This window comes from Melanaphis sacchari, unplaced genomic scaffold (assembly GCF_002803265.2).
Source record: "Melanaphis sacchari strain LSU unplaced genomic scaffold, SCAv2.0 Contig1_pilon_pilon, whole genome shotgun sequence".
Classification (NCBI taxonomy): domain Eukaryota; kingdom Metazoa; phylum Arthropoda; class Insecta; order Hemiptera; family Aphididae; genus Melanaphis; species Melanaphis sacchari.
In genome coordinates, this window is record NW_020270976.1 from 435,141 (window position 1) to 451,905 (window position 16,765).

The 16,765-nt window shown below is 41.9% G+C and overlaps 2 protein-coding genes across 6 annotated transcripts in view; both read left to right on the forward strand.

Annotated features, from left to right (window-relative positions):
* Positions 1-3,456: 3,456 nt before the first annotated feature.
* Positions 3,457-16,765, forward strand: part of LOC112593125 (transducin-like enhancer protein 4) — a 40,604-nt gene continuing 27,295 nt past the window's right edge. For all 4 annotated transcript variants that reach the window (XM_025337425.1, XM_025337422.1, XM_025337424.1 and 1 more), the window contains exon 1: positions 3,457-4,171. In XM_025337425.1, the coding sequence (XP_025193210.1) occupies positions 4,115-4,171 (57 nt within the window). In that variant the 5' untranslated portion in view covers positions 3,457-4,114. The remainder of the gene's footprint in view (positions 4,172-16,765) is intronic.
* The window catches only part of LOC112593126 (histidine-rich glycoprotein-like), a 2,983-nt gene continuing 1,053 nt past the window's right edge, over positions 14,836-16,765 (forward strand). Inside the window, exons 1-3 of one of the 2 annotated variants that reach the window (XM_025337429.1) lie at positions 14,836-15,198; positions 16,212-16,285; positions 16,466-16,714. In XM_025337429.1, coding sequence (XP_025193214.1) covers positions 15,178-15,198; positions 16,212-16,285; positions 16,466-16,714 — 344 coding nt within the window. In that variant the 5' untranslated portion in view covers positions 14,836-15,177. Of the gene's footprint in view, positions 15,199-16,211; positions 16,286-16,465; positions 16,758-16,765 lie in introns of both variants that reach the window. The other variant, XM_025337428.1, reaches the window with a different exon arrangement.

Genomic DNA, 16,765 nt, shown 5'->3' on the forward strand with positions numbered 1-16,765 from the left:
GACGTGCGTGTTTGTTGTTTTATTACATTATTTTCTTTCGTTTTTTTTTTTCCGCGTGTGTACTTTTTCGCTCTCTCCGACCGAAATCGTCGCAATAAAAAAATAATGAGAGACCTCCGCCGCTTTCATGCGTGTGATCGAAATTAAATATAAAATAAAACCCCTCATTACGCTATAATATACGTACATAATAATGTTATGGCGCGGTTTTTGTTGCGCTGCAAGTGGCGTCGGTCGATTTGTTTCCCTGCCGATCAATCTTGTTGTATATTAACTACCTATATAATATGCACTTTTATATAGCGCCTATAACAATATTGTTTAACTTTAAAAGTGTTTAATAATATAATATAATGATAAACGATATAGAATATATCGTATACATAAAAGTGTATATACGCTTACGAGCAATAATTAAATTTAATATTATAACATTACATCATTCATTACATGATAATTACTACATAAAAAATATATTGTTATTGCTTATCGTGTATATAACGCCCGCGAGTGTTTTAGCCTTTGCAACTCGTCAATATTGTAAAGGATTTATGACCCGTTTGTTATTGCGGTGTGTGAACGCGCACGCACGCGCTAGCGTATATAAAGCACACAATTAGCCGGTTCCACATTGTTTGCCGTTTTGTCGCGTATTTGCTTAGCCGATAACTACTATTATTTGTGTGTTATTCTCTACAACCGTGTGTTTGAGTTGCAGGTATTGTGTAAACGAGTCGACGCGACATAATTTTTCATATACGTTGGTATACTCGTACATTAAATTATAATATAAATGTATAATGTATGTTAGCCGCGCGTGTGTGTACAAGGTACAACATAATAATATTATAAACAAAAGACAAGGCACGTAAAGAGTTAGAGCGAGAAAAAAAATTGTAATAAATAATTATATATATATAAAAAAAAAAACCGATAAATCGATAAAGAAACGATTTGTGAGCGGTTTTTTATTATTATTTTGTGCAATGTTGCAGCTGTAGGCGCATATGCCTAATATGACGTGATTCGAATCCCACCCCTGCGTTCCCTTATGATTTTACGTAGATAATTCCATAACGTATAGGTACACGGTGACTGATGTATATGTATATACTGCATATAAATATAATAATATTTCGGTGACGTTTCGCATCGCACACACTCTTCCGTTTAATTCCCTCGAAATACATTTTATAATATAATAATACATATTACATGTTTTATAATATAATAATATAAACCATGATTTTGGTCGGCCGAACCATCATAATATATAGTCGTCGTCGTCGTCGTCGTCGTCGTTCCGCCACGACGGTCAGACGATATTGTGATAATAACATTATCGTCGTACCGTGAAGCAATGAAAAAACACGAAAAATTAAACACAGTCCAAGGCTCCCATTAAATGGGAGTATTGTCATCAATTTCGTAATAAGCCGGCGGTGGGCGGCGAAAGAGAAAAAAAAAAACCGTAATAACAAATGCAGTATTGGCCGAGGGCACGAGAATAATAATGATAATAATATCAATGTATTTATATAGTATATTCGTGTTTTATTCCTACGTTACCGTATTTAATCAAACGATGACTCTCGGGACCGTGTGTACAAATAATATTATGTGCATTCTCCGTTTCGTTCGTCGACGGCCAGCCGGTCATAATAGCACTACATACACGTGTACCTCTATACGCGTTCGGCGTTCATAATATATGTATAATATTATTTTACATTTATATTACGCGTTTTATTATTTTGAAATTTATATGTATATATAATATATTATTATTATTCAAAATAAAACACGGTTTGTCACACTACGAGCGCAGCATCGGTGGCGGCGGAGGTGGTGATGGTAGTGGTAGCGTCGTCCTATAGATAGAAGATAATCCAATTGTGTGTCCAGAACGAAAAAAAAAAAACAAAACAACAAAAAAAAAAAAAAAAAGGTTGAAATGGTCGATCGGAAAAAAAAACCAGGTAAAAGTTTTTTTGTTATTTTTTGCCCTTCGCCGCCGCCGCCGCCGCCACTCTACTACCACTAGTACCGGTAAAACTACTATACTACTACAGCTACAACTACCACTACCACCACTACTACTATTACTACTACTACTACTACTACTACCACCATATACAACTACTACTACACTACCATACCGCCACCTCGCCCCGGCCACGGCCGACGACGCCACTCACTCGGTCACAGTGGAAAAAGAGAGACGGCGACGGAGGGAGACAGGACGACCGAGAGAGCGAAAAAAACATTTTTCCTTTTAAATTTTTAATATTCCCCGGGAACAGTGTTTGCGCGAGGCTCCACGTGGAGCCGACCGGTTGCTACGCGACAACGGTTGCGGTAGACGGGCTCCGGTTGGTCGGTGCCGCGACGCGACTGGTCGGTGGCTCATTACGGCGGCGGCGCGGCGACGCACCGTGGTCGCCGTCGCGGCGCTCCAGCCGACCCGCGGCTGATAAACGCAACGAAAAACCGTACAGGGCCCGCTTGCGTGTTGGGGTTTGCTCGGACGGGCAAGCAGACGATACTGGTAATCAGAGACCGAGCCGATGCGGTCTGGCCCCGGCGGCGGGGCGGCGAAGGGTCGTGAAAGAGGACCCGGCGGGTGGCAGGCGGCAGGCAGAGGATGGCTACGAATGAAGCAGCCATGTTGTGAAACTACCGGAGAGCTTGCGCCGCGCGAGACGAGTGGTGTGACAGAGCGTCGGCGGCGGTGGCGGGGAACGATGAAATCATCGTGAATCTGACGGCAGCGATGCGGTGTAACGACAGGAGACGGCGACGATGCGGCGGCGGCAGGGGTGGGTCTGTCGTGCGGGGAAACTTTTCAAACCCTTCTGATCCGCCGGGCGGACGGGCACGGTGGTGTTGTGTGTGCGCGCGTGTACGAGAGAGAGAACGAGACGACGGAGTAAGAGGAGGGCAGCAAAAAAAAAAAAAAAAAAAAAAGAATAAAATTGAAGAGACCTTTTGTGTTATTGGAAAAAGAAGCAAGAGGGTTTTCGCTCTAGTGTAAAGAGTGGGCGGCCATTTTGTGAAAAGGTCTTTTTTCAATGTTCCCCGTCCCCGCCGTACGCGCACACACACACACACACATGGACCGCCGCCGACGCACACACGCACACGCCACGTTACACGTCTTCCATGGGTTTTAGGTTCGATTTTTTCTGGACCCCTGCGCGACCCCTCCGTCACCACCGATACTGACGCCGCCGCCCCGCCCCGGCCCGCCACACCGTCGCACACCGCACCGTCCGGGCGATCGTTTTGTTTACTGCCGGCGCGGCGGGGAGCGGAGGACCATCAGCCTTGTGTGCGCGCGTCTGCGTGTGCTTGTCGTACGTGTGTGTGTGTGTGTGTGTGTGAGTGTACGTGTTAGTCGGGCGCGCGGGGCGCGGCGGGGAGTCCGTGTTCACACACCGGCTCAGTCGACGGCTCCTCTTCAGTGCTCCGTTGGTCTTCGTGCAGTGTTTACGTTCTTCGCGCGACGTATTGATATTGCACGCGCCGCACTTACGGCCGTTCTCGCGCGAATATTTCGGTGTATATTAATATAAATCATTACTATTACTATTATCATCATCATTATTATTATCATTATAATTTTTTTTTCTTTTTGTTTCGATTTGTTGTTAAAAATATCTTCGGCGCGAAACACAACAGTCAGTCACGTGTGTCCGACGTGTACCCGTCAGGTGTGTCCGATCGTAATCGTCGATTAATATCTTTTCGCCGTCGGCGTGCCCGCCATATCGAATCGTCGTTTTCAAGCGTATTCGTATTGCGTCCAGTGCGCGATAATCGAATATTATACATATCCGCGGATATCGAGATTTTTAAGCGACCCGATTTTTTCGCCGATCGCGCCGATCTCGTGCTGTGTTTGGTGCGTGTTCGTCGCCCCGCGGTCTTCCGATCTAACCTAACGCGCGACCGACCGTCTTTGTCACGTCCGACGACGCGCGCTCGCGTGTGTGTATCAGTGTGTGTTTGTGCGCTCATCGTGCGTGTATACGATTTCGTCCGTTCTTCCCGTCCGCCGTCGATATCAAACCGAGTGACATCTGATTTCGCGGCCATGAGCTGCTAACACGTCATGTACGCCGCAGCCACGATGAACGCAGCAGCTGTAGCGGCCGCTGCCCGGCACCCGGTAAGTGATCTCTCACACACTACGATAAATAATTATTAGCACGTAAGACTCGACGAGTTTGTGGCGATTTTTTTTTCGATTACCACGTAGACGCGTACGAGCGGTAGGTTGATTGTTTCGAAAAAAAAAATAAACCACCGAAACCGCTCGGTTGTCGTGTACATTACGTAACGCGCGTGTTCTTATCGGCAACAGATTTAGACGGCGGAATTTAAAAACGACGCGCCGTGATTCGACGCGTGCATGCGCGCAGTGTACATATTTATACGTATGTATATATATATATATATATTATACAAATGTATGTGCATTACATGCACACATACATAAATCGTATTCGCGCGAAAAACGATCGAATCGCCACTGTACCTTTGAACTATTGGCACATTTCCACGACTATTTAGATAACAAACAACGGTGTGTGTGTGTGTGTGTGTGTGTGTGCGCGCGCGCGTCCCGGCTCGTTATAATACGCGCTCGGCAGTTAGTTACACGACAACGACGACGTGCCCGTAATATATTATTTCATTGTGTCGGTGTTTGAATTTTTTTTTTTCTCTTCCAACGAACGAATTCCTAACCGTCCGTCCCGTGGTCGCCAAAAATTTGGGCACCACTGTACCGGCACAGACCGCCCGCTAACCCTCGGGACCCCACACCGGTTTCTCGTGCGAACCCGGCGCGCGGCACACAATGGGCACCCCCCGGAGGTGCATTGGTTGAATTTGTAATAAAAACGTGTCCGTATAATGCGCGTTCTGTACCATGGTAATATAATGACGTGCTCCGTGTCCCGCGCGCGCGCTCGTCAATAACGATAATATAATATAATATAATAATACAATAATAAAAATAAAATCTGGGGAGGAGGGCTAAACGGAAAATTGACATTTTCGAATGTTGCAGCAGCAGTCATAATATAAAAGTGGTATTAATTTTTTTTTTCGGCGCTCTTTATAAATACATTTTAATGGTACTCGACAACGACGACGACGACATTGCGTTCGAGTTAGGGTGGAGGGGAGTTAAACGACGCGGTGTGCTCTCGTAGCGTAATCTTTGTACGACGAGTGGTTCGAGTTATTGCTCTCGGGGTTTCGTCGCCACCGCCGCCGCCGCTAATTATAGTCACGACAAGGCGGGCAACGGCGGCGGCGGCGGCGGCGTCGTCGTCGTCGTAGTAGTTGTCGTCTCGGTTGGTCTTCGATAAAATGACGCGCGACGTACATAATATTACTGCTAGACCGCTAGACCACTGCAAAGCGCGCGAGGTCACGGCGAGGACGTGATCGCCGTCTGCGACCGTGTTTGCCCGTCGTATTATTTTATCGTACAATAATAAATACGGCCGCGTTTCAGCGTAACGATCCGAAAGCGTTTAATGGTCGTTACGTGTTTCGATCTCCGACAATGAACCACTGCGGTATTTGACGGCGGGAGTATTCGCCGTGTGCACGCGGTAAAATACGTATATTATTATAAATTATAATGTTTTACACGCGTACACTTAATTAACGACGAACTCAATCGTGGCGGCGGCGATGTTTATAACGAATCCGGTCGAACACGATTTGCTAGCCGTCCGTCGTCGCCTCCTCGTCGAGTCGTACGGACGAGGTGGCTTCGCGAGTGCGTTTCGGCACGTCGTCGGCGAGAGGGTGACGCGTACGGAATTCCGTACACACGCGATCGCGGACAGAATGACCCACAAAAAGCGGTTGGTTCCACCCACGGGTGTTCATTACGCGCACATTTTGGAGAGCGCGCGGTTAACCACCGCGGCATTATATTATAACGGTCGCCCGACACACTGTGTTTTGTATTGTTTTTGATTTCTCGCACGTCGTAGTAGTAGTACAGAGTGTCTCCTCTATCGGTCTGTGAAAGCGACACACGACGACGTCGATGACAGGCGCGTGTGCGGTGGAGATTGTCCACACACACGCACACACACACACACACCCGTCCGCCGCGCCGCGATCGGTTCTCACGACGACGAAATCGCGCGGCGCGTTACCGATGGGCGATGCGAATCTCGTTCGCCGCGCACAATGTGCGCGACCGCGTCCGATGACGGTCGTGTGCGTCCCGAACGATATATTATGAATTATGATGTTTGCGACAACGCGGCGTGTCGACGGGTTGTTGCTGCGGTGTTGTTGTCGATGTGGTGAAGACGTCGTCGTCGGGGGGGGGGGGGGGGGGCGGGGGTGCCGGGGCCGGGGAGCAAAAAAAAAAAAAAAAACTAACTACGTTCATCGCGCGCGATGGTTACGGGTCGTGAACTTCTGGGTAATTATACCGTGGATCCCGTCGTCGTTTCGATCCATCGGACTCGGGACACCGTGACAGAGTCGCGTCCGTTCTCGTTTTAGTTTTTGTTTTTTTTCCCTCCTACCCCGACTTTTCTCCTTAAATTCATTATCGAAATTAATGATTGAGCCGCTCCCCCGCCACTCCTTCCGCCCAGTTACCACCGTGTATAAACGGCGTCTTACATATTATGTATATATATATATATACGTATACCTATTATATACATGTATTTGTAAACATTTCTCACGGTATAATTTATCGGCTGCAGGCCAGGAGAATGAAGATTTTTGTTTTTTGAGGGGGACTGTCACGGTTAATGGAACACGAGCGAAAAAAAAAATATGTATACCGGAAAAGAGCACAATAAACTCGGCGGGCGGCGTGCAGAGTCTTCCCGACGACGCGATACTTGCACAGTGTATAGTTGTATTGATGTCTGATCGCATCGGCCGCATTTCGTGTGTCAAATCGCGCGCGACTGATGTATGTTCGGTCACACGGACGGGCGAAATAAATCAATCGTAAATCCTCCCCTTCTTTCACGCACACGCTCACCCCTGTTTCCCCACTCCTGTGCCCGTTCAACCGGTGCGCTTCACGTTCGAAAACCTCCGAGTGGCGGGGCTGCTTATAACATTGTATACCTACATCATTATACCGGACCGTGTGTGCGTATCTATTTAATATTATGTACCTTTGTATGCGCGTGTGTTATTATTACGTGTACCTATAATATTATAATATTATTATACGTACACAAGTAGAGTAGTGGGCGGGGGTCCTCGTACAGTCTTTAACGCCCCCTCGCACTACCCATCCACCTGTCCCTCCGCCGTCGGTGCCGTCACGCATCGGTGTTGTTCGTCACGCGAACAACTCGGAATTTTTACATGTACAATAAATTACGTACCGCAGATAATATCTGTCCGGGATATCTTCAATTATTATTATTATTTTTTTTTGCCCGTCGTCACTATGAAATCCTAACGTGTCTTATTCTCAGAGATCGGCTCCGATCGGACTCGCAGACCACACGCACCGACGACGACGACCGTCTTGCGAGGACCACGTCCAATTAGGTATTGGGCGGGCATCGTTAGCGCACCAGAGTCGTTCTGTAATGTTTATTATGTCATTTAATAATGATGTATACAGAGTGACGGATTTAACAGTTTTTCACGAATCGCTTTCACGTCGACTTCGTGACGACTGGCGAGTCGGATCGCATCATTCTACTGTGACGATAACGGTTCGGCGGTAAACGCATCAGCGTTTGCGAACAGAGTCTAATACATGCAAGTCTGGATGGCGTTATAAAATATATTGTCCTTTTTATACATAACCGCCTGTTGTGTAAACGCGCGGAACACAGATATAGAAGCACTAACTAAGAAGAAGGGAATAAAATCGGCCGCGTATAAATGCTATGAAAAGGAAACAGGACCCTTATAATGACGGTGGGTCGTGGTATTTATTTATATATAATAGTCTCGAAAGAAGTCGTCGTCGACTGTCGTTTTTCTATACTCCCCTCGTGGTTCATCCGGCGGTCTATACATAGAATATAATAATATAATCATTTTATATGTGTGCGGGGCTGTGCAGTGTGGATTCTAGAAAACGTGTCCCACCTGCTCGACACGAAATAACAATCCCTGAAAGGATATACGTTATACATGTCCGGATTAGTCATTATTTAATATAATGCATTGTTACGTTTATATAATTATTTTGGTTTTTTTTTTCTTACTCGTGAGGTATCATTAAGTCACGCCACTTGTTATTATCCTATCGGTCTTTACAATTACAAGGTATAAACACATACACACACACACACACACACACACACACACACAAGTCGATTTCGGCTTTAGGCATCAACGACTGTGGGGCATATGAACGCTTGTGAGTTGTGTGCGTGCGTGGGCGTACGGCAGACTCGTGTGTTTCACGCTATCGGATATCGACAGGTAATATCGTGGTAATAGGCACTAATCTACACGGGCGCGCGTTTTAAACGCGATAAAAACGTACACACATACGCGTACCCGTACGTTTTTCTCCACGCGCGCAATACCGTGCCGGCGATCGGAGATGATGACGAAGAAGAAGAAGGCGGTGGAGGAAAACCGAAGGGGACTTTACAGGTGTGCCCGCAGACATACGCGTTTATAAACTGCCAACGAGAACCGGTCCGTGGAGTATAATAACCGCCGCGCGCGATAGTAATAATTATTATTATTATTATTATTATTATCGAGAGGCATGTATGGAAAATGTATGGAAAAATAAATAATAACGCCGGTCGTCGGCCTTCGGGCCAGCAGCTACTGTGTGTGTAGTGTGCTGCGCAGTGTGTGTAGTGTGCGCAGTGTGTGTGTGTGCGAGCGCGCGCGCGAGTCTTTACATATTATAATGTTATATAGCCGAGCATAATATACCTATTCAGTAATAATAATAATAATAATAATAATAATAATAATAACGTATAAAAAACGGAGGAGAAAAACTCGTCCCGCCGTACCCGATCCCCGGCGGGCCCGTCGACGACGTTATATTACACTGTATTATTTTATTTTTATACATATATATATACGTATGTGTGTCCGTGTGCGCGTCTTGTTGTACATATTTGGAGAATTCTCGTCGATCCGCTTCCTTTTGTTTGAAGACGAAGACGACGACGACAGAGTGCGTACCGTATCCACCACGCTCGCATCGCATCGTATATACGTAGTATACACAGGCGGGCGCTGATAATATATTATAACTCGGTTACCGGGTATCTTTTTACGTACGTATACCTGCGTTTTTCCGTCTTTCCGCGCGGGATTGTTAACCCCCTCAAGGGGCGCGAGTTATGGGCATCGGGCGTTTTTTTTTTTAAATCGGCTGTAGAGACCATTAAGCGCCCGCGTTTCACGCCGATCGACTGCACGTAAACGGCCCGTCCGTTCCGAGAAAACCGATCTGTCCGGACGAGCCGAACGAGATTTGCGTTTAAACGTAACGGTCGTTTTTCGTGCACTCCTCGATATCGTTTTGTGCGTTTCGACGGCGCGCGGTGGCCAGCTGCAGACGCGTATAATATTATATTATTAGGTATATTATAAACGTTACGCATTAAAAATTGCACGCAGGTCGAACGTGCGGTTTTTTTTTTTTTTTAATGTTACGTGCGGCGAGGGTCGACGCGCATGAATGTTTTTCTTTTCGGCGATAAATTTTCCCGTTAAAAATCCGAGACTGATTTGTGCACATTTTTTTCTTTTTTTTTTGATTCGGTTCGTATAAAATAAACACGCACACCGACATAAAATATTATCGTACATGCCCACACGTCCGTCGTGCGTTATATGTCTATATGTATATAATGATATATATTATATATGTATATATATATATATATTATAATACTTACTCGATTAAGCACTGCGCCCACGGCGTTTGTCAAGGACCTACTCGAAAACGTGAAAAAAAAAATAACCAGTAGAAAATCGGTCGCGCAACGACTACGACCCTCCAATTCACCCTCCATCACATACCGACGTCCCTTTAGTCCCTCGTCAGTTTATAATGCGTATAGGTGTACATATTTTACAAACACAATGCTCGTATATCTACATAATGTATAATAATATTATATACACTACAGTCGCATCGTTTATTTACGAGCGGCGCGTCGCATTTACAACCCTTCTGTTGGTACGTTCATAATATATATTATATATTTATTATTATCTGGTCGCCAGCAACATGTCGCGTCTTCTTCCTTCCAAGTGTTATAATATATTATCGTTGTTGAGTCCTCGAATGACATACACGATGTGTCGTCATGTATACACGGTGGTGTGTAAATTAGTGCGTGTACGTCTCTTGCCGTCGGTCCCGTCCATCGTCTGTCGTTGCAGCCTCGTCCGTTGTTTCCGCGCAGCAATGTGCTACCAGCACGTTCACGCAAATCGGTGGTGCATAATAATATAATATTATATTAATATACAGAAAGACATGATTGCACTTGTGGGAAAAAGAAAATTCTAACATCGCCGCCGCGCACACGACGAGACTGAGACGAGACCAGTTCGTGTCCGTTGGCATCGGGTTTCGTGACTGAGTTGTGGTCAACGTGTATGTGGGTCCGTAACGCGTTTGTATTAAATATATTTGTATAAATTACTGTGTTCCACGCACATGTATGAGCGTATACATACTATGTATAAATACGTATTCTGTGAAAAACGGGGAAATTTCTCGGGGGAAACTGGTGGGAGTGAATTCACTCGAGCCTGTTGCGGTCTCGGCGTCTCTCCCCTCCGATGTTACTGCATTCCCCGTCAACGCAACTGCATTCCCCGTCGACGCAACTGCATTACAATTTCGCAGTGGTGGGACTCGAGGGCAGTTTTAAGCGGCAATTAGCGCTGCGACTACACGACGGCGTTGCGGTTACATTCGGTCCAGGATTCTGCGCGCCGGATGACACGCGGATACTGTTAGCGATGCCGTTGGCTCGACCGGAACATGTAATCTAACGTTTTATTTTTGCACACATTACTGTGAAAATATAACAATATATCATCATGTTGTATTATCATATTGTAATATGTATACATTTATATATCATACGGCGTACGTCCGACAAAAACCAATAAAATTTACAACGACAACGATGGTTTAATGAATTTAAAGATTGTCTCTGTATATTATATAAATTACAACGTGATATATTGTATTATACGTCCACGGTGCTATGTTTTTGTAAAAAGAATAATAATAATAATAATAATAAAAAAAGTGTCCCTCGAGAAAGATAAATAGCCGTAAAACCTTCAGGGTATATATACATAGGTTTTTCCTCCATTTTTTTAGCGTTCGCCTGTGTATAATTAAGATATATTTTGAATGCAGTTCTAGTTAAATGCTTGAAAAATGAGCCTTCAGGTAGAAATAATAAGGGCGCGTTATGTTACGCATCAATAAATATAGGGATAAATATTAATTGTTCATAAAAATATTAACTAACACTCAACGTCTTGTCGATTACGGACTCTAATTAAGTAATTCTATTTTGCAATCTTGCATTATAATTATACGTAGTATACATTCTGTAATAACTGCGAGTTTTCAATCAAGGATTAAATGGTTTTTTAATTGTGTTTTATTATACAATGTTTTGGGTGATCGCGTGTAAGCTCAACTACTTTACATAAATGTGCTTGATATAATTATATACTTGTACAGTTTGAACGGTATTAATTTGTCTTAAATTCTATATTGCCATTTTGTTCGTTCAAAAATTCGTATTTTTTTATCATTATTTGTGAATGTATTAAATGGAAACTAGTATGTGTCGTAACCGGTTTCTTTTTATAATTCATTTCAAAATACTTTGTGGCTTTTGTGTACATTTTGAATGTTTATCGATTTATAAACTGGTTTTATTGACTAGGTACCTACATAATTCTACAAATATTGCTTTTGAAAAAGTTTCTTTTACATATATATATACTATTAAATCGTAAATTTTACTTTCTCAATTTCTAAGCAACTCATCTTTTTTATGATTTGAAGTATCGAACACCTATAGTTTACATCATTAAGTCTATTTACATATGTAAACTACATGTCACGTCTATTCTGCAACACGAATTTCACATTAATCTGTATAGTTTTAATCATAATCTATGTTGCATATTACAGTAATACAGCTTTTTACCAATACCTACCTAACATTTGTCATCTATTTTTTTTAGGTATTTATTTCCACCTCGCAGTACGTTAGGTGAATTTTTTTTTAATTTTGTTTATTGCATTATCCGAAAATAGAATATTTTAGTACATTATCTTTATAAAAAAACGCGACAAAATACTACTGTTAAGCAAAAATCATTCAATTCCGAACCGCCTTTAGACGATGGTTATTTCAACAAATCGTTTTATAACTATATCATGTTCCAGTTTAGACAAGTCGTCCTATAATCAATTTGACGGTAAACATGTGTCTGAGTGTCATTTTTCATACATAAAAATATGATATGATATGATAAATATGATATGACACGTCGAAGACCATGAAATTTTAAATGTTATACATTTTTTTGATTTAAATTATGTAAGTTTTTTTTATTGCATTCTATTAAGAAATTTAAGAACAATTTAAAAACAAATTGAACGCCTATAAAAAATAATAATAACAAGGTCATAAATGATTTTATATAAGATAAATCAACAATTCCAGAACTTTTACGAATTTTTTACTGCATCATTCCATCATGTATGTATTATATACATAATATCACTCATAATTCGCGTTTTCTAATTCCGAATTATCATTTTTAAATATTATCATTTGTGAATATTAAATATTTTCATGATTTTGCTAATTATTATTATTTGTAATTACAATTTAAATCAATAAGTTATCATTTTTATGAAAATTATAACTACAGTTAACAGTATTTGAGTAAAAAAATTAAAAGTCAATATTCAATAAGGGTTTTCTATCGTACCGATTTGTAGTGAAATAATAAGAAATTGTTTGAATGTATTTGGCAATTGATTTTGTATTTTAGATGTATAATGTATCTAAATCTCAAATATATTCTATCAATGCAATATAGAATAATAATCCCTTGTCTCCATAAGACAGGCAAATTGGACACTCGGTTTTATAACAAATTTTGTAAATTATTTAAATTGACCAATTTTATTATTGAGTACTAGTTATTGGACAATACAACGCATTAAGCACCTTTATACAAAAACTTATTTCGTATGATTACTAAACTATCGAATTAGGCATGTCTGCATTTGAAACAGTATTATAGGTACCTACTATATCATTGCTATTTAACAATATTTGTACCTAGATTAACACGATACGTGATTGAATTAAATTTTTTATTTGGCGTATGTTGCAATTATTATATTGTTAGAAGTACATATCTTAAAACCTACATAAATATAATTTAATTAAGTTCGAATAATTATCTGACCATATATTAACGTTTTGGGTTTCTACATAATTCGTACCTATAAAATAAATGCAGATTGTTGGTATTTGTATATGGGTTATATCTTTTGTAATTAGCAACTAAGTTGAAATAATTTTTCATAATATCTATATTTGACATTCACTTTATCTCTTAAAAACAATTTAGTTGCAATATATATGTCGACATAACTATCATCAAGTGGATTGGTTTATAAGTAAAACTGTATAGTTTATTTTATCGAAGTATAGGTATAAATATAATTCTGGAACATGTTTTGTTCATATTTCATTGTAACAATATAGAATATATAGATATAAAAAACGAACATGGTTATTTCGGAAGTTTTCTAAACGCCTGCATTCGGAATATTATATGCAGTCTATACGATTGATAGTAGGTGTAACATATATATATATATATATATATATATATATATATATATATAAATACCAAAAACAAATAAACGCGTTTTAAATGACATATTATTGCAGTTATTGCTATAGCGCGCATACCGACTTAAACAACTGTCGATGATCCGTAGAGTTTGAAAGTGTTTTTCCATCAATCCAAATATATTATGACAGAGAGAAAAAAGAAAGCCCAAAGTCGCGTGAATACGTGTCACATAATGTACGGTTAACGTTGCCATCGTCGAGTTTATTGTCGTTACGGCCGTATCATATACAAAACATTTAACATACCTAGAACGCGACAAAGCGCGTATGGGGCAATGCGCACACACTGGCGTTGAAAATTTTTTGCCATTATTTCGTGTAATACTGCACGACGTGTTGTACCGCGTGTCAGCCGCGCCGCCGTCGACCTTGCAAATTTTCTTTTCCTTATTACCGACGCCGTATATACCGTTTTTACACGGTTCTTATACGCGATGTGTGGTGACCGTATACTATGCGTATATATATATATATATATATATATATATATATTACAAAGGCGAATATACCACGGTCGCGTACATACAGGTGCAGGTCGTCGCCGTCGTCGTGGTCGTCGTCGGGGGTTGCGAAAACAGCTTCACGGGCTATTTGCGCGGTATGTGTCGTATTTCGAACGTGTCGCGTATTTCTATTGTGTGACGACCATGTATATTATGTACATATACGCGCGTTATACACGCGTTTGGTGAATTTTATATACATTTTATTTATTTTTTTTTTCTACCGACTTGTGACGAATCGCGGCCGACGGTGCGGGCGTACCATATACGTATACGTATACGTACCGTACGTACGATACGTAGGTATGCTCGGAGGTCGACCATTATTATCGTAACCTTACGCCGGCGATATAGAGAGAAAAAAGTAAAATGTATGTATGTATGTATGTATATATATGTGAAAAATGATTTTCCGCCCGCGCGAAGGCCGCAGCTCCGTTGCTGTAGCAAGTGAGTGCGTGTTTCGAAACCGCCGCCGTCGCCGCCGCCGCCGTGAAAGGTGTATACCGCCTCCTATGTGCGACGGGTTATTGTTACCGTGGTATAGTGGTAGTGGTTGACGATAACGACGGTGGTGGTGGTGGTGTGTTACCCGCTTTTCCGAACCGATTTTCCCACTACTGTGGGATTAAGTTTTCATATATAAACTCCAGACGACCGCAGTAACAGTACCACAATCAGTCTTTCCTTCGTTTGACTAACAATATCGTGCCAATATATTATATATTCAAACAAACATGGGTTCCATAACTCCTCTGGTAAGTACAATTTTTTTCGTTATATTTTACAATTTATTAACTTTTTATTTGAAATACGTGTATACAATAATTTTATATTCGAACATGAATTTTCTATACTTTTTATTATTTTTATTCTCTACACATAAATTATAAAAACATATAATACAATATACACATGTCACATACGCATGTCGTCGCCACTTTTTTTCTATACTTCTATTTCGTAATATAGAAAAAGTTCGTTACATTGAAAGAAGAAGTTTTACGAGTTTAATCGCACTTTTAAGTGAATATACCGCGCCGCAACTCGTATATCCAATGGCAATACCTTGTATATAAAAAACAGTGTATATGTATGTATATATAAGTACATGTAAACGTTGTTCGGGTTTTTATTACAATTTCAATAAATTTTTATTAGACTGTGACCGTAAAAACCCGCTCCCTTATTTTCCCAACGACGATCCACAGCGTGGACGGTGTTCCGTGTAAACAACCAAGTTTTTTGCTCTTATTTTTTTTCGTTCAACATCCCATAAAAACCTCCTCGGGGGTACGACGTATAAACTCGTATAAGGGACGCGTCGCTTCGTTACAGATCGTAAAGTACTGGCGGTCTACGTTGCGATCGTAAAAAGAAAAGAGAAAAGGAAAAAAATTGTATACGGATACACGTGTATATCCGTGTGGTAGAGAAAAAGTACAAAACTAGTCGTTAAGTTTTATGAAACATAAGTAGAGTTGGCTTTTTAATGTTTTTCAAATAATTTGTTCGAGGTTTTACGGCTTTTCGGCAGTGGATTTTTATCGCTGCAGCTATAGCTTCCCCACAACAACCCCCTTACGCAAAACTACCACCGCCCACTTGGCGATTCGGGCCTATACGTGCTTTAACCACACACATACACACACACACACACACACACACACAGACACACAACACGTAGATTACCCAGAAGCGACTGTACGACGACACGTACGTTTTATACAATATGTATAATAAAAACGCACCGTTTAAAAATGTTTTACAGATAACTATCGCGTGTTTGGTCGGTTTGACGTCTTTCGGTGCGGCCAAATTGAGCGATAACGAAGTAGCAGAAGGGTAAGAATCGTCGATTGCGATATTTATAATTTAGTGTTATTGTTGTTCAACCGTGTACGCATCATTCGTGTACCGTGTACGACATACACGTCTTTCACAGTTGTACCACGCTCGTCGTGCGTACAGGTAATAATATAGCAATGAGTTTAATTTTTTTCGTCTGTGTAATATCATACGCAGAGTCATAAAGCACACGCACTACCATACCGGTGACGTGGAACACGCACATAAACACGACGGTGAGGCACACCACGAGCACCACCACAAGGGAAGCGCCGAGCACGCTCATCACCACGGAGGAGAGTTCGGACACGGACACCATCACGGCGGCGAGTTCGGCCACGGGCATCACCACCACGGTAGCGCCGACCACAAGCATCACCACGGCGGTGAGTTCGGTCACGGACACAAGCACCACGGAAGCGCCGAGCACAAGCACCACCACGGCGGCGAGTTCGGACACGGACACCACCACGGCGG